General features: G+C 37.3%; 1 protein-coding gene across 3 annotated transcripts; it reads left to right on the top strand.

Moving 5' to 3' along the window:
- The first annotated feature begins 195 nt into the window (after positions 1-195).
- On the top strand, positions 196-25,791 carry gosr1 (golgi SNAP receptor complex member 1). Of its 3 annotated transcripts, XM_052576043.1 has the most exons (10): positions 196-270; positions 928-984; positions 1,707-1,818; positions 1,922-2,012; positions 2,321-2,428; positions 4,920-5,011; positions 7,350-7,424; positions 22,191-22,220; positions 24,681-24,763; positions 25,065-25,791. In XM_052576043.1, exons 2-10 carry the CDS (start codon positions 954-956, stop codon positions 25,187-25,189), a joined length of 747 nt encoding a protein of 248 aa, XP_052432003.1. In that variant the 5' UTR covers positions 196-270; positions 928-953; the 3' UTR covers positions 25,190-25,791. The 3 variants fall into 3 exon arrangements, with proteins under 3 accessions (XP_052432003.1, XP_052432004.1, XP_052432002.1); XM_052576044.1 differs by lacking the exon at positions 196-270 and having other exon boundaries at positions 782-984; positions 1,925-2,012; XM_052576042.1 differs by lacking the exon at positions 196-270 and having other exon boundaries at positions 826-984.
- Positions 25,792-27,621: the final 1,830 nt, after the last annotated feature.

Below are 27,621 nucleotides of genomic sequence, written 5' to 3'. Positions count from 1 at the left end.
AGGCATGTGTGTGTGTGTGTGTGTTATATACTAGTTATATAATATACTATTATTATTATATATAAAAGAAACTAAATATGTTTAAAATTTATGTGCTTGTATATTTTAACTATGTTTTCTCTAAAGATAAAAACAGGAAAACCTGAAGGCCAAAGGAGAGTGCGTTTCTCCAGCAGAGCACCTGAGGGCGCTGTGAGGTCAGAGAGCAGTCAAGTGCTCGTGAAGCGCTCGTGAAGCGCTCTTGCTCGAGTCTCCGCCTCTGCCAGCAACCAGTGTTGCCAACTTAGCGACTTTGTCGCTAGATTTAGCGACTTTTCAGACCCCCGTAGCGACTTTTTTCCAAAAAAGCGACTAGCGACAAATCTAGCGACTTTTTTTTGACAGACCTTACTTAGTCTCTGAGACTCTCCGACACTGCCGCACGAGCTCTCTCTCTCTCGCTCTCTCCCAGCGTGCACACACGCCTCTCTCTCTGTGCATCTGTTATGTTCGGCGAGCAGAGAGGAGCAGCACTTTCAGTTTAAAAATATATTCTGTTGCTTCTAACTCTATTTTACATACAAGTATAGCCGAAATCACAGTACAATCATTATCTTAATCTTATGTGTATGTGATTTCATTAGACATTGTCATAAATAGGATTTGAGAGCTGGTTATGTAGTCTTAATGGACCGCGTTTCATTCATTATAATATTAATTCCGTTGTCGGACAACAGAAACATTAAAATATAATAATTAAAAACTTTTATTGAAAATTTTAGCTGCCTTAAAATGCATTACATGAGCACAGAAAGGGCAAGATAATATGACGCACTTACGTCATGAATATGCTAATTAGCGTGTGACGTCATCTAGCGACATTTAGCGACTTTTCAGGCAGGGTTTAGCTACTTTCCATTGAAAGAAGTTGGCAACACTGCCAGCAACACCGCGGATGACGTTGAATAACAAAGATGGCAGGAGGAAACAGCAACTATTGGGAAGGTGAGGTGGCAAAGCGTTACAAATTCCACTCGACCAAAAGCTTTACTGCGCTTTGTGACAGCTCAAGCCAATTACTTGTTCTGAACAGTCTTTGGCGACGTTTCCTTGAAAACGCTGTCAGGTTACCCCCTTTTAACTATCGCCGTTAGCATTAGCTCGCTAGTCCGCAGAAACGTCAGTCTTTCCGGTTAGCCCCAAATCCTGACATTTTTCATATCTCTTACTTTAAACATTTGTCATATGGTTTTCATTTCATACAGACCTTCCGTATTTAATGTAAAACTAACATATATAAGCTGTCAAAAAAGTTAAGCAGCTGTTTATATATGAAGCTGGAACAAGACTTTCACCAAAATAGAATAAACTCATGGGCCGTATTTCAAAATCTTAAAAAACTGCTCTCCTAAACAGCCCTTGAGGGCTTCATATCCACGTTTTGAATGTTCTTACGTGTTTGTGACAGTAAATATGAACTGTCAACGACCAGGTAGACTTAATATGAATGTTTTGTCTTAATGAATGTGTTGTCTTTTTATAAGCATATATAACTTCCAGCTTAAGTTGTCAGTGATATGCTGTGTATAATTTAATAACATTTTCTGATGTTACTTATTTTGTTATCTAATACATGTTATCTAGAGACGGTGTCTTATAATTTTGAATGTATATAAACACTTTTTGGATTTACTAAATGTGATCTTTATTTGATTGCATGTTGACAGATTTGCGGAAGCAGGCGAGGCAGCTGGAGAACGAGCTGGACCTGAAGCTGGTGTCCTTCAGTAAGCTGTGCACCAGTTACAGCAGCTCTCGGGACGGCCGGAGAGGAGACAGGTGTGATGCCACTGCCTCATCGCAGGAATTGTAATGTTTTCTAAATCTCATCATAAAGATTATGGTGGTAATAATAACCGTGTTCTGTTCTCTCTCTGTTCAGTAGTTCGGATACAACACCTCTGCTCTCCAACTCCACTCAGGACAGAATGTTTGAGACCATGTCAGTGGAGATTGAGCAGCTACTTGCAAAAGTAAGATCTCTGTAAAATATGCCATTGTTAGGTGCTTTGTTATTTTTTCTTTGTAGTCTTCCAACCTTCTCCTCATGTATATTAAATTACGTATTGACTGATAAACAGTGTTTTTTTTCTTTTAGTTGTCCGTAACTGATTTCTAGAGAACAGGGATATATATTTCAGTATATACAATACCACTTAATGAAAACTTTAAGTATTAAAATAAATAAGGACACAATTTAATTTGAATTTATTTATTTTACACATTATTAATCAGATGATTTACTAATGGTTTTGTTTCACTTTGTTCCTGTGTTTTAAAGCTTACAGGGGTGAATGACAAGATGGCCGAGTATACAAGCACACCGGGAGTAACGTCTCTGAATGCTGCTCTAATGCACACTCTCCAGAGGCACAGAGACATCCTACAGGTGATCATTTAGAATTATAATATGCCCAACTATGAATACATGAATCTTAAACTGCTGTTTAAAAGTTTGGGTCAGTAGGGTGTTTATTTATGTGAGTGAAGTGACATTCAGCCAAGTATGGTGACCCATACTCAGAATTTGTGCTCTGCATTTAACCCATCCGAAATGCACACACACAGAGCAGTGAACACACACACACACACTGTGAGCACACACCCGGAGCAGTGGGCAGCCATTTATGCTGCGGCGCCCGGGGAGCAGTTGGGGGTTCAGTGCCTTGCTCAAGGGCACCTAAGTCGTGGTATTGAAGGTGGAGAGAGAGCTGTTCATGCACTACCCCCACCCACAATTCCGTCCGGCCCGAGACTAGAACTCACAACCCTTCGATTGGGAGTCCAACCCTCTAACCATTAGGCCACGACTTCCCTAAAGTTCCCTAAAGAAGACTTCCCACGACTTCCCTTTTACTATTTATACTATTTATGCAATTAATCTTTATTTTTTTAAAGGAATTAATACGTTTATGTAGCAAGAATGCATTAAATTGATTCGAAGTGGCAGTAAAAGTGTATGCTTTTACAAAATATTTGTTTCATGAATATATATATATATTAGGGATGCACCGAAATGAAAATTCTTGGCCGAAACCGAAAACGAGAAAACCAAGGCCGAAAACCGAAACCGAAACACCGAAATAAATTATGCCAATTATTAGTGCCATTGCATTTATTGCTATGACCGTGTACTAACTTTACTAAAATTAAGACATTGCAATTGCATAAATTAATATTAAAGTTTCAAAGATAATTACAATTACATAACTTATTAAAAAAAAAACATAAAAATACATAATTACAAATGATGTAAATATTTATTAAGCACATTGCAACAATGCACAGTATAAAATAAAATTCAAACTAAAAATTTATCCATTTATACTCATGTGTATATTTAATAATAATGTACAGGCTTACTGGCCTGCAGAAAGGTTTTAAAATGAACAGTTCTCTCATAAAAACAAAGTGCATTTAGGTGAAGTGTATTTGAAATTTTTCTATGTAGGACTAGAAAATGCATTACTTCTCCAGTAGGCAAGACTGTTTTCACTTCTGGGGATGGTGACTTCAGACAGATAACCATCTAGCTGTTGAGCAGCTGAGCTTGTCATCTGCCTGACATTTGAGAAATATTTGTGAGAGTGTATTTAAATAGGGCCAGGGCATAAATAAACATTTTTATCAAATTAAAGCAGAAATCTAGCAGAAAATCTAGCATAAATATGGCTACAATCTGATATTATGTATGTATATATGTTTGTGTGTGTGTATAAGAACAAAATAGCCAACGTATTATTATTATTTGAGGCACTTTCTTGCAGAATTCCACTGAACATATCAGACAACGATGGTGCATGCCACTCATCTGGTGCAAAGACCAGTCTTTTTTCTGCGCTCTGATCTGTCTCCTGCGCTTGGCGCTTCTCCGTCTCCACGCGGGTTCTCCGCATCCAGCGCGGCCTGGATCATTTCTCGTGCGCGCTGCCTTATTTCCGCATCCAAGTAATGGTCTTTATAACGCGGATCAAGCACATTCGCGATGAAGTGCAGAGGATCCGACAAGATCTCAGTGAGACGTGTGCTAACAGACTCTATAAGAGTACTTTTGTTTTTACTTCGTGGTCCGTCTTAATCTCTTTGTTAGGAGACGCTTTAGTGCTGCGAATAAAGGAATACGAAGAGAGAGAATGTTCTCACTGGTGTTAAGTGAATGTCGCGTGGAGCTCGTGGTCTTTGCTATGCAGGTGCACGTGCAGGTCGCGGTTTCTGTTTGCGTCATCACAACATTTCGGCCGTGTTGTTTCGGTGATAAAAGTCTATCGGCCGAAAACCGAAAAGGCCATTTTCGGTGGCCGAAATTTCGGTGCATCCCTAATATATATATATATATATATATATATATATATATATACACACACACACACACATACATGATAGATTTTAATGAATACAAGGTAAAAAAAACGTATATATATATATATATATATATATATATATATATATATATATTGTGTGTGTGTGTTTTACTTTGTATTCGATTAAAAAATCCTCAAAAGAAAAAATCTGTATAACAGTTCCATAATAATATTAAGCAGCAATATTAGAATGATTTCTGAAGGATCATAAAGGCTGGAGTAATGGCTGCTGAAAGCTGAAAATTCAGCTTTGCGATCAGAGGAATAAATTGCATAACATGTTAAAATAGAACACATTTATTTAGTAATGTTTCATAATGTTACTGTTTTTACTGCATTATTGATCAAGCTAATGCAGCTTAGGTGAGCATAAAATACTTTGTTTATAAAGACTAAACAAAACATTTTTTTTATAATGAAGACTGTATTATCAAGATGAAATGACACTTCCAGTATTTGACATCAATATAGCTGGCCTTGCTTATTTATAACCACCTCATCTCTGTTTTCCTTTTGTAGGACTACACACATGAATTTCATAAAACCAAATCAAACTTCATGGCAATCAGGGAGAGAGAGGATCTTTTGGGATCTGTGAGAAAAGACATTGAGTGAGTTTTCTCTTTAATTCCCTTTTGAAACCAAAAAGGTTATGAAGATCGATTTAATCTAATGTGTAGTTAACCTGGATTTTGAAAGCTTGTATATGGAATGATAGTTCTCTCCAAAACCATGGTTTCTGCTTACAATTCAAGCTGTTTAGTCTTTATACCTCCATGCTGTTTCATCCTAGAGCAAAGCATACAAATTTGCTGAATCCAGGCCCTGATGAAATCTATGGAATTTGTTTTTCTACACATTTCAGGATTCTTCTGAATAGATTCAAAATTGTGTTAAACTGATATGTAAATAACACACTCTTATTTTAGTATATTCAATAAACGAATACATGAAGAACGTGCAAGCATTCTGTGGAGTTCTGCAGTCACCAATTTGACATGATTCTGGTTGTAACCCTGAGATCGTGACTGCAGGGCTGGATAATGACTTATTGATCTGAGCCACAATGCTTTAGCACATCTATGGGTTGCTTATTTATTTTTTTACCTTGAAATAGCTTTGGTACCATATATAATGGGAAAAATGCCATACTACTCCTTGCAGTTGCTATTGATCTTATTTTTTTTAGTCTAAATAAACTGACAGTCAGAGTTAGATTTGAGCTCGGTCCATCTCTCACAGCACTGTATTAATAAAGTCTGTATTTACAAGTTTTTTTTTTAAGTTAGGGCCAGGTACCTCTCTGCCTCATGTCCAGCTGCCTCCCACTCACCCGACCAGCAATAAACTTGTTTACCCATAATAGAGAACAGCAACTCGGCAGATTTTATTCACTTGAGCATCAGTTTGAGTGGATTACTTTTTTTAAATGTTGCACCGATTTGACCTCTTCAATCAGTACTTTGATCAAATTAAATTATATATAACTCAGCAAAAGAGCGTTCTGATAATTAATAACCTGAACATAAATTGTTTTACTACCGTTCAAAATTTGGTGTCTGTTAGATCTTTAAAAAAATTGCTATGAAAGAAGTCTCTTGTGCTCACCAAGGCTTCATTTATTTGATCAGAAATACAGTAAAAATGGTAATGTTTTAAAATCATTTAAAAATAACTCTTTTTCATTATAAATGTCATTACTGTCAATTTTGATCAGTTTAATGTGTCCTTGTTGAATAAAAATATAATAAATATTTAAATATTGTAGAAACTTAATTTTCTGTAAAGTTGCTTTGTAATGATTTGTATTGTAAAAAGCACTATACAAATAAACTTGAATTGAATTGAATTGAATCTTCCAGACACCAAAATGTTGATTGATCTTGTTTATTGATCATATTATCTGAATACCACTATTGTTAAATTTGATTATTGTACAGACACTGTTTTAAGATTTTATTTAATGTTTCTCAATATTTTTTGTCAAAGTCAACATCCAAATAATTGAAAGTATTATTCCCGAAAACAGTGTAGTAGAAAGTAGTTCATTAATACAAGGTGTAATATTCATATTTACCCCCAGAGGTCGATGGTGCACCGCTTGTAACACGCTTGTATTGGATTTGCCAGCCAATGTAGAGCATTGTTTGCACACACATACTCCATTACTTTCTGTCGTGCAGACTGTGAAGGTTCTAGTTTCTCCTGGGCCACCGCTCAAGCATCACTTCCTTGAGTTTGTGTGGTGCGTGTCGTGCCTGCTGTGCTTCTCCTGTTACTGGGCTCCCCATTGATCAGCAGCTCAGTGCTATAGAAATGTCAGCAGGCAGAAATGACAAAGCCCCCTGTGTGATTTAGAGCACTGCCCTTTAAAACCTTGTTGGAATAATTAAGTTGGCTGTCGGCACCCTGTCGCTGTGATTGGTGTGGACTGACAGTTGATTTGACCAGCAGGCAGGTGTAATCCCATAGATACTGAATTAATATCCTATCTACAGCTGTCTGTTTACAATAGGTACAAAGAAATTGCACCAGAGGGTGGAGCCTAGTTCACACAAGGTTGTCGTTCAGGCTGCCATTTCTCACCCTCATAAACTCTCCCAACAGAGATAGAGATTTGTTTTAATTTGTCCTGTCAGGGCCAGTCTTTAGAAAAGCCTAGCTGGTGTTGCACAAAGCAGAGGAGGTGTTTTTGTCTTTCATTTTCTTGATGAACTCTTGGGAAAGTGCTGTTCTTCCCAGCACTGTATTCATTCATTATTTACACTAAATGCTCTCTGTGAGAGAGAGCTTGTGCATGGCACAGGATGAAGAGAAACCCTCAACATTAACCCAACCCCCACTTCAGCTGAAGTGCCAGACTTTCTATAGAATGATGTTCAGAAGATGCCACCTGTGTTATTGCATGTTTCTATTTAATTGATAATTAATTTTCTTTTCTCTTGTCAGGACATATAAGAGTGGCTCGGGGGTGAATAACAGGCGGACAGAGCTCTTTCTGAAAGAACACGAGCACCTGAGAAAGTAAGACCCTTCCTCTTCTGCTGCTTTTTTTTTTTTTTTACTCCAGGTTTTGGCCAAAATGTTAGCCTTTTGGCAAAAAAACAAACAAAAAAAAAACTACAGGAAGCACTTCTCTTTTGTTGACCACATCTAGTTTATAAGTTTGAGAAGTAGTTTGAGGCATACATGTTACAAGCAATGAAACAATCTGCTCAAATACAAGCAATCTGCTCCCAGACCCTGAAAACACTGGAAGTATGCATGTAATTGAACACAGTGCTGTGCTTCGCTCTGTAACTCACAGTGCATATATTTATTTAATTAAATTGCAGCCAATAGCAATTAGATAATCGCAAAACAAAAGTTGTATTGTGATTTTGGTTTTAATTCAATTAAATGTTTCGCTCTACATGGTACTACATCTTCATTTCAACTCTTTTTGATAAGATCAACACAACCACTAATAGATCAATGAAGATAGTGGTGCAATTCTAGTCAGTCTAGAGTTTGTCAGTGATTGAGGAGAGGAAGCAAACTGCATTAGTGCCCACATTCAGTGAAGTGTCACATTCAGGTGAAAGGGAGAGAATAAGACGCTCTAAGTGTAGCAATCTGTCATCTCCTCACAGTATTACAGCCACTTTGTCAGGAATGGAGAAGGTTACCTTTAATAGACACACTGTCATTCATCAGTAACTCAGCAAGGCCGCTTGTCTCTCTTGCGCTGTTCTATGTCAAATTGATGACTTAAATTTGTGGAGTCATCATAAGGGACTGGCCCAACTGCTTGTGTAGGCATGGAGTGATGTGGTATAACAAAGGATGTAAAATTCACACTGGTTTTAAAACGTTAAAATGAATCAATGGGCTGTGGTAAAGAATTTGTCAGAGCATTTGCTCTGGGTCACTTGTTTCATAGCAAAGCCTCAGTATATCAATTTGCCAGAGGTAAGTAAAAGAGACCAGTGACAGAGACGAATATTATACTCACATGCATAAAGGCTCATGTGGATTGATTATTGCCTAAGTAAAGCTTGGATTAACAAGCTCAACTGAAAGTTTTACTTCTGGGATTACATTTATTTCCTCGTGAAAGACTGTTCTTATTTTAATTTATCTATGATAGAATATGATTCAGAATATCATACCAGTAGTATTGTTGACGTACTGTACATCCATACGCTGCAAGATCACAAGAGCTCTGTATGTACAGTTTGGGCTGTGATTGTCTCCTCGTCTTCCTTTCACATCCTGCTCGACTCTCATAGAGGAAGTAATCTTTGGTGTTCTTGCTCGAGCCCATTCCAGTGTAAACAGTAATTGAAGTCAATGTCATCAGGAATGCCATTTAAAGACATTAACCGCAATGACAGTCTCATAGATTACATTGAGCACTCCGAGAAAACAGGGAGGGAGATTGTGGAAACACATTGGAGACTACTACTCTGGCAAATAAGGAAAGATCCATCGAGAAAAAAGTAACCAATAATACAGTGCTATCTTGTTACAGGAAATATGGCTGTTCTAAAGAGCTTTTTTTTGCTCCTTTATAGGACTTACATTCATTAAGTATCCTGCTGACCAAAGCAGGCCTAAATAACTTAGGACCTTATGACCTGAAGACTAAAACTGGTAGTCTGGTATCATAATTCTTCAGTTGTGATGCTCACACATTTGGAAGGTTCTATTAAAAAAAGAAATCTTATCAGGTTATATTAGGGCTGGGCGATATGGAGCAAAAAATATATCTCGATATATTTTGCTATATCTCGATATACGATATATATCTCGATATCTTTACAGGAAAAATAACCCCCAAAAAACTACTGCAAAAACAAATATGGCAAATATTACATGTTAAGGGGCCTATGAAACATTTTATTTTTTTCTTCACCATATGTTTTATTGTTACCTAATTCTGTGTTTTAGCATGTGCAATTATTTAAATGCATAAAAACAACTTAATTAGTTAAAAACAATTCTTAAAATAGCCTTATGTGAAATGTTTTTTTCCCTTCAGAAATTCTGTGTATTTACATTTTTCTGATTATCAAATGAAGGCATAAAACATTCATTTAATTTATCTTTTAATTATTTAAAATTAAGCAAACTTTATTTTTTGGTAAACAAAGGGGATTTACTATTAAAAATAAAACATGGGAGAAATGTTGTGTGATTATTCCTTATAAAATTATGTTCGTTTCATTTTAATAGTAGTAGTAGTGGGCTATGTACATTCTGCTGAACAATAGTAATAGATTTCTGTCAAATACTTTTATTTTGACGGGTTTACCTTTACAGTTCTGTGTATGTGATACTACAGTCTATGATGTGATATATGAGGGTAGTTTTACTCAAATCAGACGGTCAGATGCTCATGAAGTGACTCTCAGTGCAGTTCTGGAGATGTTCCTCATGTGTTCACGTCTTTATTTAGAGAGAGGAAAGACAATGAAATCAGCGCGAGCGTTATGCGAGCTTCAGTGTTTAATGAATGAAGACGCGCTTCTGCTCCATTCGTTGACACAGACACGCAGAACATGCAGGATTCATATTTAAATAGACTTTTCCGGGTTAATATTTGCAGATATTAGTCCATTTCGCGATTTGATGTAAGTGCATGACCGACTTTTGATTAATTCATTTAAAATTTGACCAATTCCGTGACATTCCGCGTTAAACTGTAAATTCCATTTTTATGACTGGATTCCGCGATTCCGTCCGCGTTTCATTGGGCCCTACAGTAGACATCTGCCTGCCGTTCGCCCTACGCCTTAAAACTGAAGTATCTCCATATAATGGAGCCAGTTGTCTTTTTTTTTTGACTAGTTCTCTACACGCGAGGTGAGAAGGGACAAAAGCAAGGAGGCGGGGGGCTAGCGAGCGGGGGCGAGCACAGCACAGGGAAGGCAAACAAGCAAAGTGGCGGAATCAGAATATAAACAATATATCGATATATACGATATGTCAAAATCCATATCGTGTTTAAAAAATATCTCGGTATATTTTAAATATCGAGATATCGCCCACCCCTAGGTTATAATATGAAGAATAATACTACAGGAGGCATGGCAGGACTTTTATTCTTCAGTAGTCTTGTCTGATAAGGTGTATATGACAGGAACGCTGTCTGCAAAGAGCATGAAGAGCAGGCATCTCTAGATCCATTATACATTTACTGGAAATGTCTGGCCACATTAGTGCTGTTTATATCCAAAGCAGACTTAAAGCAATTACACAGGTCAGCTCCTCTTATTCAAAGCTGGTTGAAAATACATTAATGTCTGGGTTGATCCAAGAATATCTTAACATTCATCTCTTTATTACAGAAAGATAAGAGATTAATATGTGTATGAATATGCGTTCTGTAAAGTATTTAATTTTAAAACACTTAATTTTTTAAACAAAGCATTAAGTGTGTGCAAAAATATCCTACTGATATAGATTTATTTTATTCACAGAAATGCACAAATGATGCACATACATGCTGTGATACCTATTGGTTCTGCAGTTTCCCCAACTGTAGCTTTTTAATATTTGCAGTTTGTCACGTCCCACTTACTCTCCTTGCATAGCACTAAATCTGAAGTGCTGAGCACATTTCTTTCTTGGAGCACAATCACAGGGCAAGCAGGGAGGCTTGATTTTCACTCACAGCTCTGTGTGTGTGTGTGTGTGTGTGTGTGTGTGTGCCCATCTCCACTCCTATCAGAAGCATTATCAGAAGTCTTTGAAAGTCATATTCAGAATTTGATTAGCATACAGTTGGTAAACTTTTTAACATGTAATGTCATTGTTAATTTATATTAGTAAGTGAAGTGCAATCTTTAATTTATATTAGTAAGCACAGTGCAATTTTTTTTATTTATATTAGTAAGCACTCTGCCTGTTATTATGCTATATATGAAACCGAGAACTATTAATTAATATTTAATGATTATTTAACCGATAGTTTTAAAAATGGATACTGAACAAAAACAAAAATAGTGCTTTATTTAAAAAAAAATATATATATAGTTCTGATCCATACTAGTAATAATAATAATAATAGTAAATGTTGAAGTTACCACACTCTAATAGGGCCCTGAAATCAGTTTAATTTTATTTCCTAAATTTTATCAAATTCTGTTATTTCCACTTGAATTTTTCTCCACTCCTTTTTAATAGTTAAATTAAAGTCTAATTATTTGAATGCATAAAACAACTTTATTTTATTTTATTTAATTTTTTCCCTCCAAAAACTCTGTGTATTTAAGTTTTTATTGTCAAATCAAGGCATGAAACATTAATTTAATTTATCTTTTCATTACTAAAAAATTAAGCAAACTTTTTTTTTTTTGACAAACAAAAAAGAAAATGGAAGAAATGTGTGATTATTCCTTAAAAAATTCATGTTTGTTTCATTTTAGTACCGTATTTTCCGGACTACAACTATGTCACACTTTTTTTCATAGTTTGGCTGGTCCTGCGACTTATAGTCAGGTGCAACTTATTTATCAAAATTAATTTGACATGAACCCAGAGAAATGAACCAAGAGAAACAAGGGCGCTCTATGCTGCTCAGTGCTCCTGTAGTCTACCACTGAGCAGTGTAGAGCATCCTCTCGCGGCTGTAAACGGTAATGTTTTCTCTTGGTTCTAAATAAATGCGACTTATAGTCCAGTGCGACTTATATATATAGTTTTCCTCATCATGACGTATTTTTGGACTGATGCGATTTATACTCAGGTGCGACTTATAGTCCGAAAAATACGGTAGTTGTAGTAGGCTATGTACATTCTACTGAAAAATAGACTTCAAAACAAACCATCTTGCTCAAATCAAATGGTCAAATGCTTATGAAATGACTCTCAGAGCAGTTCTGGAGATGTTGTTCATGTGTTTTCATCCTCATTTAGTGAGACGGCAGACGCTGAAATCACAACGAGCATCACACTCACTTCAGTATGTCTAATAAATGAAACCTTGCGTCTGTGCCATTCATTAACACTCAGAACATGCAGGATTCATATTTAAATCGACTTTTCCGACATTAATATTTACAGATACTAATCCAGTCCAATTGAATTTAAGTGTAACTACATTTGATTCATTCATTTCAGAATTTGACAAATTCTGTGAAATTCTGCATTCAGCTTTTAATTCTGTTTTTATGAATGGATTTGGCGGTACCGTTGCGTTTTCCGTTATACCATCACAATGTATACTCTCACAATTAAACTCCTTCTATTCTTGAACACTTAATGATCATCTAATCCCAAAAAAGAGCAGCTCTGAGTCTAGGAGAACTCCCCAGTATCACACACACTCCAAACGTATCGCATTCCACTCGAGCAGCGGTCTAAAAAAAAGTTTATTTCACGGACAAAAGTTTACTTCAAGATTGAACATTGAGGCATAGATAGGTTTGAAGTTGAAGCTCTATAAATGAAGCATACAGACTTTATTAGAGCCACAAAAAGACAAATGTTTCGATGAAAATGCTCAATATACAATTCATTATGTACATTAACAACTATTCGGGCGAATATAATGTAATTTAACGGAAAACTATGTGAATGGCGCTCTGTGGTGCGGCAGTATTTTCTGTCAGCTGCATTTAAATCCAGGTCTGAAGTTTCTCTCTGTTTTCAGCGTGCAGCATCGTGTGTAAACAATTAACACATGCTGTCAGTGATTTCAACCACTAGAGGCCACTCTCGCACTGTATAATGAAAACAGACCCTCCTCAGCAGCTCCAGAAATGGACGCAACCCGGAAAATTATCGGCATGGATTTTTTTGCCGATAACGATTGTTCCAGCAATCAACTATTGATGCAGATTAATCAACAAAACAGATACCGTATTTTCCAGACTATAAGTCGCACTTTTTTTCATAGTTTGGCTGGTCCTGCTTATAGTCAGGTGCGACTTATTTATCAAAATTAATTTGACATGAACCAAGAGAAAACATTACTGTCTACAGCCGCGAGAGGGCGTTCTATACCGCTCAGTGCTCCTGTAGTCTACACTGAGAACAGAGAGTGCCCTCTCGGGGCTGTAGACGGTAATGTTTTCTCTTCGTGCTTGGTTCTAAATAAATGCGACTTATAGTCCAGTGTGACTTATATATGTTTTTTTCCTCGTCATGAAATATTTTAGGACTGGTGCGACATATACTTAGGTGCTACTTATAGTCCGAAAAATACGGTACATCGGTTGACCTTTACGTTATACAATATATTACAGTATATTTACATTGTGTTTTGTAGAGCTGAAACAACGAATTGATTTAATCGATTAAAATCGATTATTAAAATAGTTGTCAACTAATTTAGTAATCGATTCGTCGCTAAATAAATTTTATTTGCCATAAGCGGCTCATTTCGTGCATATTTCAAATCTGCGGTGACCAAAGTGTGGCAGTAATGAGCCACCGGAGGTTTTACTCAGCCAGTACAGCAGGTGAAGTAGCGAATAGCCAATAGCTGGCCTCGTTTTATGTCACGTGCTTCCCGAACAGCGTCTCTGCAGCATTCAGCGGGAAGTGGGAGTACTTTACTTTGAGCCTTCAAAATGAAGAGTAACCTGTAAACTCTGCACTGCTGAACTGTTTAAGGGGCCGTTCACATATCGTGTCTTTTGCGTGCTCAAGTTCGTTATTTCCTATGTAGGCGCGCAGTATGCACTCTCATAATGGAAGCGACGCGGTCGCGACACGCACGCGGTGCGATGCGCCTGTTTTTCCAGGCGCGTCCACACCGCATCCATTTATCCTTTGCTGAAATTTCCGGGTCTTCATGGAGAGGGCACGTCATGGAGAGAGCACGTCATGGTTGCTTAGCAAAGGCAGACGCCTCAGGGGCGCTTCTGCCCGAGCGCTTTGGAAAGAAGGAGAAAGCGGCGCGACTAGCGTTTTCCACACGTTTTTAGGTGCTATATGTGAACGGCCCCTAAGAATTTTATTTGTGCAGATTCTCCAGTACAAGGTTGTTTGCAAATGTTTAGTCGTAAAAGCTGATAACATTGCTTTTTAACAGTTAACATTTAAAGCTTTACAAACATGTTATGTGATCAGTTTGTCGTTTACCAGTTCATAATTCAGACTTGCAGCCTAATTATGACTGAATGAGAGAGGTAAATGTTTGAGTATATTTAAAATGCACTTCTTTTCTAAGTATTCACTGCTCTTTTTCACACAGCAGGTTTTTTGTGTGTGTCCCAATTTTTTTTTTCTGGACAACCTTCTGATGGATTTTACTTTAAATTGTGAGTTCCATTCAGGTTTCATGCCATTGGCACTTTTTTTCGAAGGATTGTTTACAATTGGTTAAAATCTCTTAAAAATCTATGCTGAATGATAAAGACCCTTTATTAATAATTTACTTGGGGAAAAAATGGAAAAAACGAAAATATAAGTACATAAACCGATTAATCGATTAATCGTAAAAATAATCGACAGATTAATCGATTATCAAAATAATCGTTAGTTGCAGCCCTAGTGTTTTGAAAGCAAAAGGCAGACTGAAGTGGTTCGATCAAGTTTTTACTTGCATTTGGTACATAGTGTTCATTTTGGGCCCTGATTTGACCATTTCTAAGAGAAGCAACTACATAAAAGTTAGTAACACTTTCTTTTTTTAGTATCCTTGTTGCACTTGTTATATGTGCTCAGTAAACTGTAGTAATAACTAGGGCTGTGTGGTTAATTGAAATCATCATAAAATTAAGATTTTCCACTGCCCCGACCTCCCGCAGTATGATGTCCTATGCAATCAGAATGCAGCGCGCCTAAATGGAGTGCGAGAACAGAACAGACTGGGTATATTTAAGGGGAAGTCGTGGCCTAATGGTTAGAGGGTTGGACTCCCAATCGAAGGGTTGTGAGTTCTAGTCTCTGGCCGGACGGAATTGTGGGTGGGGGGAGTGCATGAACAGCTCTCTCTCCACCTTCAATACCACGACTTAGGTGCCCTTGAGCAAGGCATCGAACCCCCAACTGCTCCCCGGGCGCCGCAGCATAAATGGATGCCCACTGCTCCGGGTGTGTGCTCACAGTGTGTGTGTTTGTGTTCACTGCTCTGTGTGTGTGGATTTCGGATGGGTTAAATGCAGAGCACAAATTCTGAGTATGGGTCACCATACTTGGCTGAATGTCACTTCACTCACGTATATGGCTACGTAACTCCAGGTCCACACACTCTTTCTGTGATACGTATTTTTTCCGAGCCGATGTTAACAGACTAGAGCGTTCACACTACATGCAGTAAAAGATGCGAAAGATGTGAACAGAAAAGGTTAGAAATTGAAAGCTGTGAAAATAATATCTAGCACATGAGCATAGAGAGAATTGTGAGTGCACAGGCCGCAGTTTGAGTGAGAGGTGACACGTTGTAAGTACTTGCACTCTCTCCGGGCAAAAGCAGTGTGTATCTGGGAATCTAATGCGTCTGGTTTTGTGACCGAGCAAAGGAAATCTGTGGGCGAGTGAAGAGATTCGCACTGACGCATTATTTTAATGTGCTTTTGTGTTACAATAATTTGCTCTCACTGCTGCTTCTGCACCGCATACACATACTGTATACACACTGCAGACAGAGTACGTGTGAACCTGTATAATGTATAACAAATCTACATTAAGCTACAATGAACACTATGTTCAAAGTATGCCAAAAAAATAAATCCCTGGACACAGGATTTATTTATTTATTTATTTTTGCTATATGTCTACACATTTTGGCACACCTTTACTTAGTTATAATTTTGACTTATGTCTGTTCTAGAGACATGGTACAACTTTTTGATAAAGCTCTAATTGGTTTTCTTTTGGAAATATGTTTCAGATTCATACTGAATGCATTCATGACTGCAAAGCATGTCTGTGTGTGTCAAAATCGTGATTAAAATCTAAATCGCGATACGTTTTTTTTTTTTTGTCCATATCGCACAGCACTACTAATAACAGTAAATTATGCTGATTACAAGCAAATTACAAATTACTCTAAACCAAACCCTTGCACTTACCATTTAATAAGTGCATTTTGTTAATTATATACTCTGTACTTAAATTTGTATAAATACATTCTAACAACAGTGTAATTACACTATAACATGGACACCTTAAAGTGAAACCTAAAATTCTTAACAAAATGTTACTTTCTGTTTGTTTTGGATTTATGTGTAAGAATTTATGCTTCTGTATGCCCCCATTGTTTGCTGATCCGTTCTCTGCTGACATCTTAAGATTTTAAATACAATTACATTATGCCTTGGAATCCCTTGATTCCATTATAAAGCTGTTATTATATTGTAGAAATTGTTATTGTACTGAAGGTGGACACTTGGGATCAGAGCATTGTAGAGTTTCCAAGATGTCCATTTATTTATTGCATTGGAAATGCATTTGAATTGTGCCCATACAGCAACAGTCCATTAGCTCATCTAGAAGAGACTCTCTCTCTAGCACTCTGGATGTTGGGATTCAGTATGGCGACTTTCCCCCCCCCCCAAAAAAAAGTACAAATGATAAAAATTATTTTAGCAAAAAGCAAATGACCTTGAGTCTTTATTTCTGCTACACTCATCATAGTGTGACTGGAACAAAGCACACCATTAAATGAGAAACTTGTGCCAAAAGCTTTTGTAGTTCCATTATCAAATCCACAGTGTTTTTCTCACTAGCTCTCTGTGGTGTTGGGAGACCGAAAACCAAAATGTCATGCCATGTCATTGGAAAGCTGTGGCCAGACATAACACAAGCTTCTTTTTTTCTTGGCCGATGAGCTCTCTCTTATAGTCTATTATCATATTAACATGTTATCTATATCAAAGGTAACATCTTCACCTGTAGTTTCATGAATGAAAGATCCAGCAGATGGAGCTCACCCGCCTGGAGCTCAGACGTCTCTCACATTCTCCTTCTGTCAGTTCTGTGGAGCTGGGGTATAAATCTTGCCTCGCATAGGTCGGCCAATAACAATGAGGTGGATTTTTTGATGAGCCAGCAAGATTCCTCTCTGTGCCAGCTTCAGAAATAAAAGCTGCAAAACTGACTTCATGACTGATGATGAGAACTCATTTAAGTACATTTCCTAATTTTAAACCCATTTTAAATGTCCAGTGCCTAGCTTTGATTTTTAGAGCAGCTCTTTAGAGGGTGGGACTTCCCACGTTTTATCAGTCAGAAATTTGGACACACCTGAGGAAAAGAAAAAAATCCTTTGATCTATATACATTTTATTCTTTAAAGCTTGAAATTAGTTTTGTAGATATAAATTGTAATTTCACACCAATACCTTTCACCGTCAGGGAGCTGGTGTGAATGTTTTTTTTATTTTTTATGTTTAATTTGCCTGTGCTGGATTTTAGGATAGGAGGGTTAAGGATTTCATTTTCTTTTTTTAGAGCAATAATAATAGTCATGTTTTTATAAAGCACTAATAATGAAATGAGTCAGTGTGTCCAAACCTTTACTGATGTTGTCATTACTACTTATTGCACTGATGCATTTTAGTGAGAACCGAAATTTTACTTCTTAGCTGTAAGGAAAAAGTTTTCCAGAAAACATTGAGGCTGAAGGTGACAAATACAGCGAGAGGTAAAGGAAGAATGGTTTTAAATTACCTTAATGCTAATGTGCCCATTAATGACTGCAGAAACTGGGATTTAGGGATAGTTTTCTCCACCAGTGGATCTTTTGTGTCTCATACATTGCACCAGAACCCTGACATCTTTCCATTGCCAGTCTGCCTCGCAGCCAATACAGAACTACAGTAAATCCTTCAGCTACATCCAGGGCTTGTCTCAGCCTATAAAAACACAGCAAGAATTGGACCTTGACGCCTCTCTCAGATGCAGTAATGCACATTTTATAGCACTAGCCTGGTGAAACATGGGTGAAGCTAACACCGTCACCCCATGTCAGCTTTCCACAGCTCCATGCAGGTGTGCTTTATATGTGTTTTGATAGAGACATTTTCCAGCTTCTTTATATGAACTAAATAAAAGTCTAGTTTAACATTAGAGTTTAGTATTTGGAGTTTTGGAGTTTAGTACCATGCAAAGTTTTTTAATAAATGCAGAATTTCTTGAATCTTTTTGAGTGATGACATAAAAATGGATAATTAATCTAGAGTTTGAATCCATTCATAAACGTTACAGTTAGAACTGCTTCACAGAAATGAACTGTACATACCATCACATACTATAAGTTTTGCGTCTGAAGTTTAAGTAAAAAAAATATATATATTTTTCGCATTCACATATTTGCTAGACACTTTTTTTTTTTATATATGAAATATTTTGGCAAGCAGTAAATTAAGTGTTGATTTATTTGTTGATAAGTTTTGATGAATTATAGTTAACTTATAACTGTTATCTGTGTTAAAACTTAGACTGTTATTTATGCAAATTTCAGAGATAAATTTAAATATATTAAATACATCAATATGATGCCTGAACCCATTAATCACCTCAGGAAATGGCTTGCCCTAAAAGGCTGTGCGTCAGTACAGTACCAGCCATGTTTGCATTAATTAATATTGAATAGATTTTTTACATTTTGATTTGTCTTTCATTTTAGGTTAAAGGTTTGCATTTTTCTTGGACAATTAGATCTTAACTCAATTTAGAAGGCCAAGCTGATTTAATTTTTACCTTGTGGGTGAAGTCCTTGTCAAATTGTGCTGTTGAACCTGTCACATTTTGTTTTGTCTTTTGTAAATGGGTGCTTTTCCCAGGCATAGTCATATAGTGATGTCAGATTTGTTCATACTGTACATTAATACTTCAACCCTGGAGACAATGACCTAATGACTTCACTGCTTTGTTTTGCTTTTTGTCTTTTCTCTGAAACATTACCATTATCAATCATAATTGGCGAATTAAAAAAATGAGGAGCAAATTGTTTGCTTTGAGCGCTTCTTGAAACACAAGCCTCAAGGGGGCTATGGGGTATGGCACATTTCTCTTGTGTATGTGTGTGTGCGCATAGTGGTTAGTTATTGGGCCCTGTGGAATAGGAACATACACCAAGCCATTTATACATCTCTTGTGTATTTCTCAGGTGAAGTGGGTGGGTGGGATGTCTGTTGTGGGTTAAGCATTATATCCAAATAATACTGTTCAGGGTATGATTTCTGGGAGGAATGAATAGTGAATCAGGTTTTTTTTTTTTTTTTTTACACAAATTAATATTATTAATTAGCTAATACCCTGACTGTAAATTTATCAAAGATGACAGTAAAGACATTTATAATGTGACACAAGAATTCTATTTCGAATAAATGCTATTCTTTTGAACTTCTTCAAAGAATTCTGGTATCATGTATCTGTATCATGGTTACCACAAAAAAATAATAGCAATAGTAATAGCAGAGTAAATGCTGCTGAAAATTTAGCTATGGCATCACAGAAATAACTACATTTTATAATGTGTAAGGAATAATGTACATTCATCTGGTTGTTATCGCAGAATAACCTTCAACAGGCTAATAAGAATTACACAACTTCCCATATAAGTAAATAATTGGACACTGTATATTGATTGGAGTTGAAATATGTTATTAGCTCACTGAACCCAAAGCTTCCATGAGGAAAACAGTCATTAGCAAGCTGCTTTTAGCCAAGACAATTGAACAAGTTTAAATTAGACAAACATTTAAGAAATACAGTACAGCCTTATCACTTATTACACAGTTTTTAACAACTTAAATAATTATAGGAAAAAGAGGAATTGATTTAAGATGAAAATGTTTATTATTTTATAATCCATTATGGTGTACAAAGCAATCGTCATAGCAAGGAGATAAACACAGCAGCAATATTGCAGTATTGTTAATACTGAAGTTGTTATCGGGAAGTAACACACCTCGAAATGTAATGACTGACCAATTATAACCAAGAATTCCAGAGAGCTGTGAAAGAGATAAAAAAAAAAACAAATTTTTAATTATAATGCTATTTCACTATATTTCCTTTTTTCACTGTATTTTTTTAATCAGATGAATGCATCCTTGGTGAGAATATAAGATTTTCAAATACATAAATATATCTTATTGACCCCAATCTTTTAAATGGTAGTGTACAACTTCTAAACGTCCATATCAACAATTTATTAAATTGTAAATTGGATTTCATGTGCATAATAAAATACTCACTGTAGTCCAGATATATATATATATGCCAGCAATCGGTACTTTGCTGAAAGCTTTACAAACCTAAATTGTATCACTGTAATTTTCAGATTGGCAGTCATGTGTACTAGCTAATGTAATTGAACTAATAGCCCTGCTGTTGAGTTCGAAATGGATGAGCCTTAATGGGTCGACCAAATTTGTTAGAAGTTTTTGCATTGTCCTCTAACTAACTTTCTCACTAGCTGATTTATTTCCTTTGAATTTAACTTTTGTTGTAGGAAACCAGGTGTATGTATGTCTGATGCCGATGATGTAGATTAATGAGGCTGAAGGAAGACTTATTAATTATTTATCAAGATAAAATGCAGATGATGGTAAAGGAACCCGTTTAGTCGAGTCCCACCGGATGCTAAATATTTGCCCTGCTAATTGCAAACTAAACTGTGCAAAATCAGCATCATTAGCGCCCACTGGGGCAATTTATAATGATTAGTCTAGTCGAGAACTTGGATACTTCGTCTTTGCCAATTCATTGTTTTGGCTTCTTGATCAATCAAAGCCATAAGCTCTTAAGATTAAAGCCATTTGACAGAGCAGAGCTTCTCGCATCAGTTTTGCTGCACTTTTCCTTTCTTCAAAGCAGGAACCAAGATACACGTTCATGTGCCTGTGAAGACAGAGACCTGTTCTGCAGTAATGGAGCTGAACAGCATGTGGACCATTACACTCTATTCTCCCAGCTACTGTGTGTGTGTGTGTGTGCCAGATTTCTTTCACCTCTTCTGACAAACCAAGCAGATAGAAAGAGGGTTCACAGACATCGGAAGGAGAATTTGCAATCTCATTTTTGCTCGTGTAATCAAAATTGGAGTTCTCTGTCACAACGAAAACCATTTGTCTGGGAATTGAGGACTTTCTTTCGCCTGAGGTCTCACAGGCCCTGAGACTTTGTCATCTAAATTGACGGAGGATGTGATTTTGAGCCAGCATAGAATTTCATTCCCACCCTGCAGGCCCGCATCTCCTTTTCGGAAAGAAAAATGGCCATGGTGTGTGAATAAGACATTCCAGTGTAGACACAGTAATGCAAGATTGAAGAATTGCTCCTGAAGTATAATTTCATTCACACATAAGAGAATTGTCTTTTCTGAGCAAAAACTGTAGTGACAATCTTTGAATCTATTTGTTTCCCACACCGTTTGCAATCAATATAATCTGTTAAGTCTTGAATGGGATTTTATTTACTCATTTTGCTGTTAAGGTGTGAATTTTTAAAGCAGAATTGTAGCTAGTTTTGTATATGTGATGTACATGGCAGAAAATGGACTCAGATGTTGAACATATTTCGCTATTTCAGCTGCAACCATTATTAATAGGTGCATAATATTGGTTTTGAAAATAAATGTTCAGCAAATGCATATGGATGTAGTCATTGAGTGTCCACATATATTTAGCCAATGCTGATAGTAGTCCTTTATTGTAATGCTAATGATTCAGTTTTGTTGAAAAACATTCTGGTGTCCATGTTAAAGAAATCAGCATTCATACATGCATGTTTGCCATTGATTGACTCCTTCAACCTGACTCTCAAAGATGAGAGAGGGCTCCGGTAATTCACCTGGTTATCATTGACTAAACAACTTTCTTTTTCCTTTCTTGTATCCTTACAGCTCAGATCGGCTTATTGATGACACAATAAGGTGAGTCTAACTTCATACAAACAGTTCAGACACTTTTTACATAGGCTATACACTCATAAATGGCAACAGTTTCCATTTGTATTTGTCTTTTCTGAAAGAAGAGTCTACCAAGGATCATGAAATCAAGGAGGAAGATCTCAGTCGATGGAGAGATTCAAACAACTGACCCATTGTTTTTGCCTTGTGTTGATATTGCTAGGCTAGAACTGCAAGTGGATTTAGACTCTAAAGTTCAAAAATGAAAATGCTGTCATTTATTAACCCTCACGTCATTTCAAATCTTTCTTCTGTAGATTTTAGAAGATACAATGAAATTCAAAGGGGTCTGAAAGAGTGTCAAGTATTGTTTTTCATATATGTATATATATATTATATAGATTTTAGTTAATTGTAATAACTCTGGACCAAAACAACACTAGACCCCATTGACTTCAGTGACGTCATTGAATTTTGTATAAACAAAAAAACACACATTTTCAAAATATGTTCTTATGAATTCTGCAGAAGAAAGTAAGTAATTCAAGTATGGAACAACATGAGAGTGAGTAAACAATGAATAAGAATAATTTTCTCTTTAAGGGAAACTAACAGAAAAGCATGTCATTTGCATGAATCTGCCAGTTTTGCCTTTTTCCTGAGGTGCTTTAGTATTGAGTATTGTGCTGCTGGGCACTACTTTCTTTCCCCTTGCAGATCTATGCTTGGGCATGAGAGCAGCCTACACTTTTACTGCTGCACCTAGGGGAACCCCAAAGCTGTCGACCGGCACTGGTGTTTAATTAAGTCGGCTCCTGGTCCGTGCAGCTCCTTTTATCACACCTCAGTCTTATTAAAGCAAAAAAACTATTCTATATCAGCTGCTTATAATCATTATCTTCCCTTTGTACCACCCACAGCCAGGAGCCACCAAGATGAGAGCTCATTGTTTAATGTTTCATCATTGCTCTGATCTCTGAGGATTGTGGGCACTCACGTTTCTCTTTTAATGATGTCAGATTGGTCTTCCATCTGTCACAAGCAATACTTTAAGAGGTATACCTCCTTGCAGGGAACATATTCAAATACACCCAAATATGAAGTTTAAGAGATCCGATTAAGCTTGTGTGTTCTTCATTTCGTGGTGTACAGATGCTCAGGTGTGTGGGCTGAGAACGAAAACTTATATCAAAATAACTCCTTGTTTGTGACCGAGGGCCCCTAGGAATACAAAACACCGGAGACCTTTTGTTCCCTCAGGGTGCGCTGTCTTATTTAATGTGCTTTATGCCTTGCTTATGTGAGTGGTGTTTGGCTGCCTAATTTATCCTCAGAGATCAAGAAACTCAGTGGTCAGTGCATTGCACATTGCTTTAAAGTTGTGTTGTCTTGCTCTGATTTTACAGGTTTAGCCTTGAACTGATTCTGGTTGAGGTCTGTTTTATGTGGGTGTGATAGATAAGCTCTCATGTTCATTATGATTGAGGTGAAGGGGTCTGCTTGAGCACTTGTGGTGAACTATATCTGATGGCTTTTGTGTCGCAGAGTAGGACAGACAGGAGTTTAATGTGTGCCAGTGCTTTGGTTTGCACTCACAAACCTGCCGAGTGGGAGTTGGAGTGAGCTGTAATGTCACACAGCAATTTAATCTTCTCCACTAGGAACAAGAAAGCATGACTCAGCTGAAGAAAACAAATAAGTGTTGGGAACGGACCAACCCAAAAGTGTAATTACAGCATTCAGCAATACAGAATTAAAACGCATAAAAGGGATATTTTACCTAAAAATGGATTTACCTACCCTCATTTCTGTCCAAACCTTTGTAATGTTCTTTCCGTTATAAAGCAACCGTATACATTCGTGCTTCCCATTTGTCTTATTAAGCTTTGTGAGAAGACACTGATGTGTAACACACATGGATCACTTTATGATACTTTTATGGTTTTCCTCATCCTTTTTAAAGCTTGAAAGCTTCTGTTTCCATTTTAATAATGGAAAAGAATTACAAGTGCATTCTTCGTCTTTTCTGACCCATTAAAAAAGTAAATCATAAATAAGTTTGGAATAACATGAGTGATTAAATGACTGAATTTTCATTTTTGGATGAACTGTGCCTTAAGCTAGGACAAATAATGGGTGGAAAGCCTCTGAATTGTTCACAATATGAGGTGTTCACTTTCTGCAGTGTCAAGGGAAATGGATATGTAATGGTTGGTCACTTTTCTGCATACTTTTGGTTTCTAGCTGTGTGTGGCTAACGTCTCTGGAGCATTACATCAATGCAGCCTCTGCCTTCCTGTCTGAAATCAAACCTAGTGAAACCTAGTGTCTTTGAGGGACTTTTTCCTGTGTCTGCAGTCCTGACAGCTGCTGCGCCCATGACGTAATGATCGGAGCACATTTTGACCACTTGCTGTGATGGGCCAGTGCCCATAAATCTACTCTTCTGTTTTTATTTGTATTTATTTATTTATTTTTCCACAGCATTGCAATGGCAACCAAGGAGAACATGACCTCCCAGCGAGGTTTTTTGAAGTCTATACAAAGCAGGGTTAACACCCTGGCCAGTATCCTTGATTTCTACAAGTAGTGCATGTATGCATTAGGGCTGCATAATGTATCAGTGCAATATTGGTTTATTGGCATCTACCTGCTTTGAAAATGTAAGTGGATATGCAAATTTCCCGTTTTATCATTTAGATTACATTTGTCATGGAGAACTTCTTAAGTTAAAAACACACATAATTTATTGAAACGGTTAAATGTTATCTATCAATTATAATATACCATGAAAAATACTTGCTGTCTATATTTGAGGCAATGCAATCTGCTGTATACCTGTATTTCCTTAACTGACCCCTACTTCAGACCGTTTCCCTGCCATCAATAACCTAATACAGAGGATCAACTTGAGGAAGAGACGGGACTCATTAATTCTGGGAGGAGTCATCGGCATCTGCACCATCCTTCTGCTGCTGTATGCATTTCACTGACGGACAGGGGAGCTAACCGACTTCTTTTGGGGGGGGTTCTGCAGAGCAGTGGAGAAGCCTTGAGAAAGGGCTCAATGAGAGGCGGACCATTGGGGCCACAAAGCAGAAGCCCACCTGGCCTAGTCTGGTAACAAGATTGATTGTGGCCAGCATGGACCTTATTTGTATTTAGCATTGGGAGGGGTTTAGCTCTAACAGCCTTTTTTGTTTCTGTGCTACAAACAATGCGCTGTTCAGATGTGAACCGGGACCCGAGACCAAATTACTAACAGGAATAGATTTCAATGTGCATATTATAACACAGTGGCTTTGAGACAAGAGCGATGCTGTGAAGCATCAACTTTGCGTTGTGCTGTTCCTGTATATTATTAATCAGAAGAGGGTTTTAATTTGATGATCCTTTTAGTAAGAGGGTTTCTCATCATGCTGTGTACTTTGTGAATTAATAAATTATTCATATACAGGATATTAAAAATGTGTGTCAAACACTAGAGGCCCCGTCCTCTAAAGCTTCTGTTTTTTAGATATTTCTAAACTCTCTCATCGATGACATTTTACACTGGTGAAGGCAGTCCAAAAATAAAACACTTGCATTGCAGCAATTGACATGTCTAACCCTTCTCTTTCAAGGTGCTTTTGCTTTGTGTTTTTACTGATGTGACGTGTCTTTAAGTTAAGAGAATATCGGCTAAACCAACAAGCCTGCGCTCGCAGCCCACTTGTCTGCTGACTTACATCCACACAGCTCCTCTTATGGAACTGGAGCGTGAGAGACAGAAGCAGGCCAGAGCTTTAACATGATGAATATACAAGCTGAAAAGCATTGATCCAGGCGAATGAAAGACTAGCACAGGGATTGCATGTAGAGGTGAGACCAGCAATCTACACAGATTTGGAAGAAAGAGAAGGAAGGATTGGAAGGCTTATTGTCACCACCCGTTTTTTTGTTTGTTTTTTTGTCCTACTTGTGTTTAAAGATGATTTGGCATCTATAAAAGTGAGTCTCTGACATCTAGCGCTATATGCCATAGTTCAGCTAGAGTCTGTCTGCCTGAGGTATTTCCATAGATGCATAAAGAGAGTGATGTTCACACAAAATCAACATAATCATTCAATGGAGAGATCAGTTTCCCCAGAATGATAAACTAGATTGGGCTGTTGGATTCTTTTTTCTTTGTTCCCTGTTGGTCCATTATCTAAAGGTCACATCAGTCTCCTGCTGTTCCAGTCCATACAAGTGCCCTGAAATACAGAACAAATGTTGAGGGACTGGGGGTCTATTACAGATCAAATGAGCCTCATTGACCAAATTGTAGATCACAAGTCACAAAAGAGGTACCTTGTTGTTTTCTCTGCCTAAATGTGTTTGTAGGAGAGGTACTGCAGCTGTCAGTTGGAAGCTAATAGGCCACACACAGAACTCCACGGGAAGCCTCCTCACTTCCCCTGCTGACTGAAACATGTCCTCTTTGCACCAGCCCAGAGGAAAAAATGAATAAATATTTGTCATCTCCGAATTGTTTTATTTTGCTCTGCATGTTGCCTTATTTTGTTCATTCCTAGTGTTCTTATGATGGGACTCCTACCTGATCTGAGGTGAGAACGGAGACATCACACACATTACCTGCTCTGCAATTCATTAATTTTGAGGTATGATGGCTCTGGAAAATCTTATTTTTTATTCATTTGCTCTGTTGAGGTTAAATTAGATTGCTAGCAAAACTGTTTTCTTAATGTAGCACTAAACAATGAAGCCCTTTCTGCTTAATTTCATCAATAGCTGCAACTGAGTAGTAATGTGTGTGATGGGGTCATTTAATTCTTGGTTTTCTGGGCAGCTTTCCAAACAGCTACAGATGCTGAGTAGTCAGTGAGTCTGAAACTGGAGACCGAGATCACAATCTTTCTCTGTCACCATTGTGCCCTTGAGCGAGACACTTAACCTTAAGTTATTACAGGGCAACTGTGGTGACAGTCATCCTACATCAGGAGTGTCCAGTTCTTCTCCTGAAGGGGCAATGTCCTGCAGAAATTAGCTCCTTGTCCCAACACACTTAACCAGGATGTTTCTTATTTTGCATTCTTTGTTGGGACCATCCCTACTCTTTAACTAAATTATAGAGAGGACATTGATTTATTGGTACATGTTACTGCACCAAAAAAGTATGTTGATGCCAAAACACGTACTACAGTACTTGTGTAAATCATATTAACCACATTTTGAGCCACACAAGAGAAATATGGAAATGTCTCCCAGTGCATGCAAAACCTAACTAGCTGGATGAGAATTTCCTAGGCTGCTGCATTGCCAATATAGGTTTTTTAAGATCAGTGGTTCTCAAAATGTTTTACTTCAAAGCCTTCCATTGTCAAAAACAATATTCAAAGGACCTTAAACGACTTTCCAGTTGATTTATGATTTACTCATTTCT

This window comes from Carassius gibelio, chromosome B15 (assembly GCF_023724105.1).
Source record: "Carassius gibelio isolate Cgi1373 ecotype wild population from Czech Republic chromosome B15, carGib1.2-hapl.c, whole genome shotgun sequence".
NCBI classification, from domain to species: Eukaryota; Metazoa; Chordata; class Actinopteri; order Cypriniformes; family Cyprinidae; genus Carassius; species Carassius gibelio.
Note: the sequence above shows the minus strand (reverse complement) of the source record. Positions and strands in the feature narration are given on the sequence as shown.

Excerpts from the sequence above, each read along its gene's own strand:
- gosr1 (XM_052576043.1), top strand. The coding sequence starts at position 954 with ATGGCAGGAGGAAACAGCAACTATTGGGAAG. Across the intron at positions 985-1,706 it reads AAACAGCAACTATTGGGAAG|ATTTGCGGAAGCAGGCGAGG; the intron begins GTGAGGTGGCAA and ends GCATGTTGACAG. Across the intron at positions 2,013-2,320 it reads TTGAGCAGCTACTTGCAAAA|CTTACAGGGGTGAATGACAA; the intron begins GTAAGATCTCTG and ends TGTGTTTTAAAG.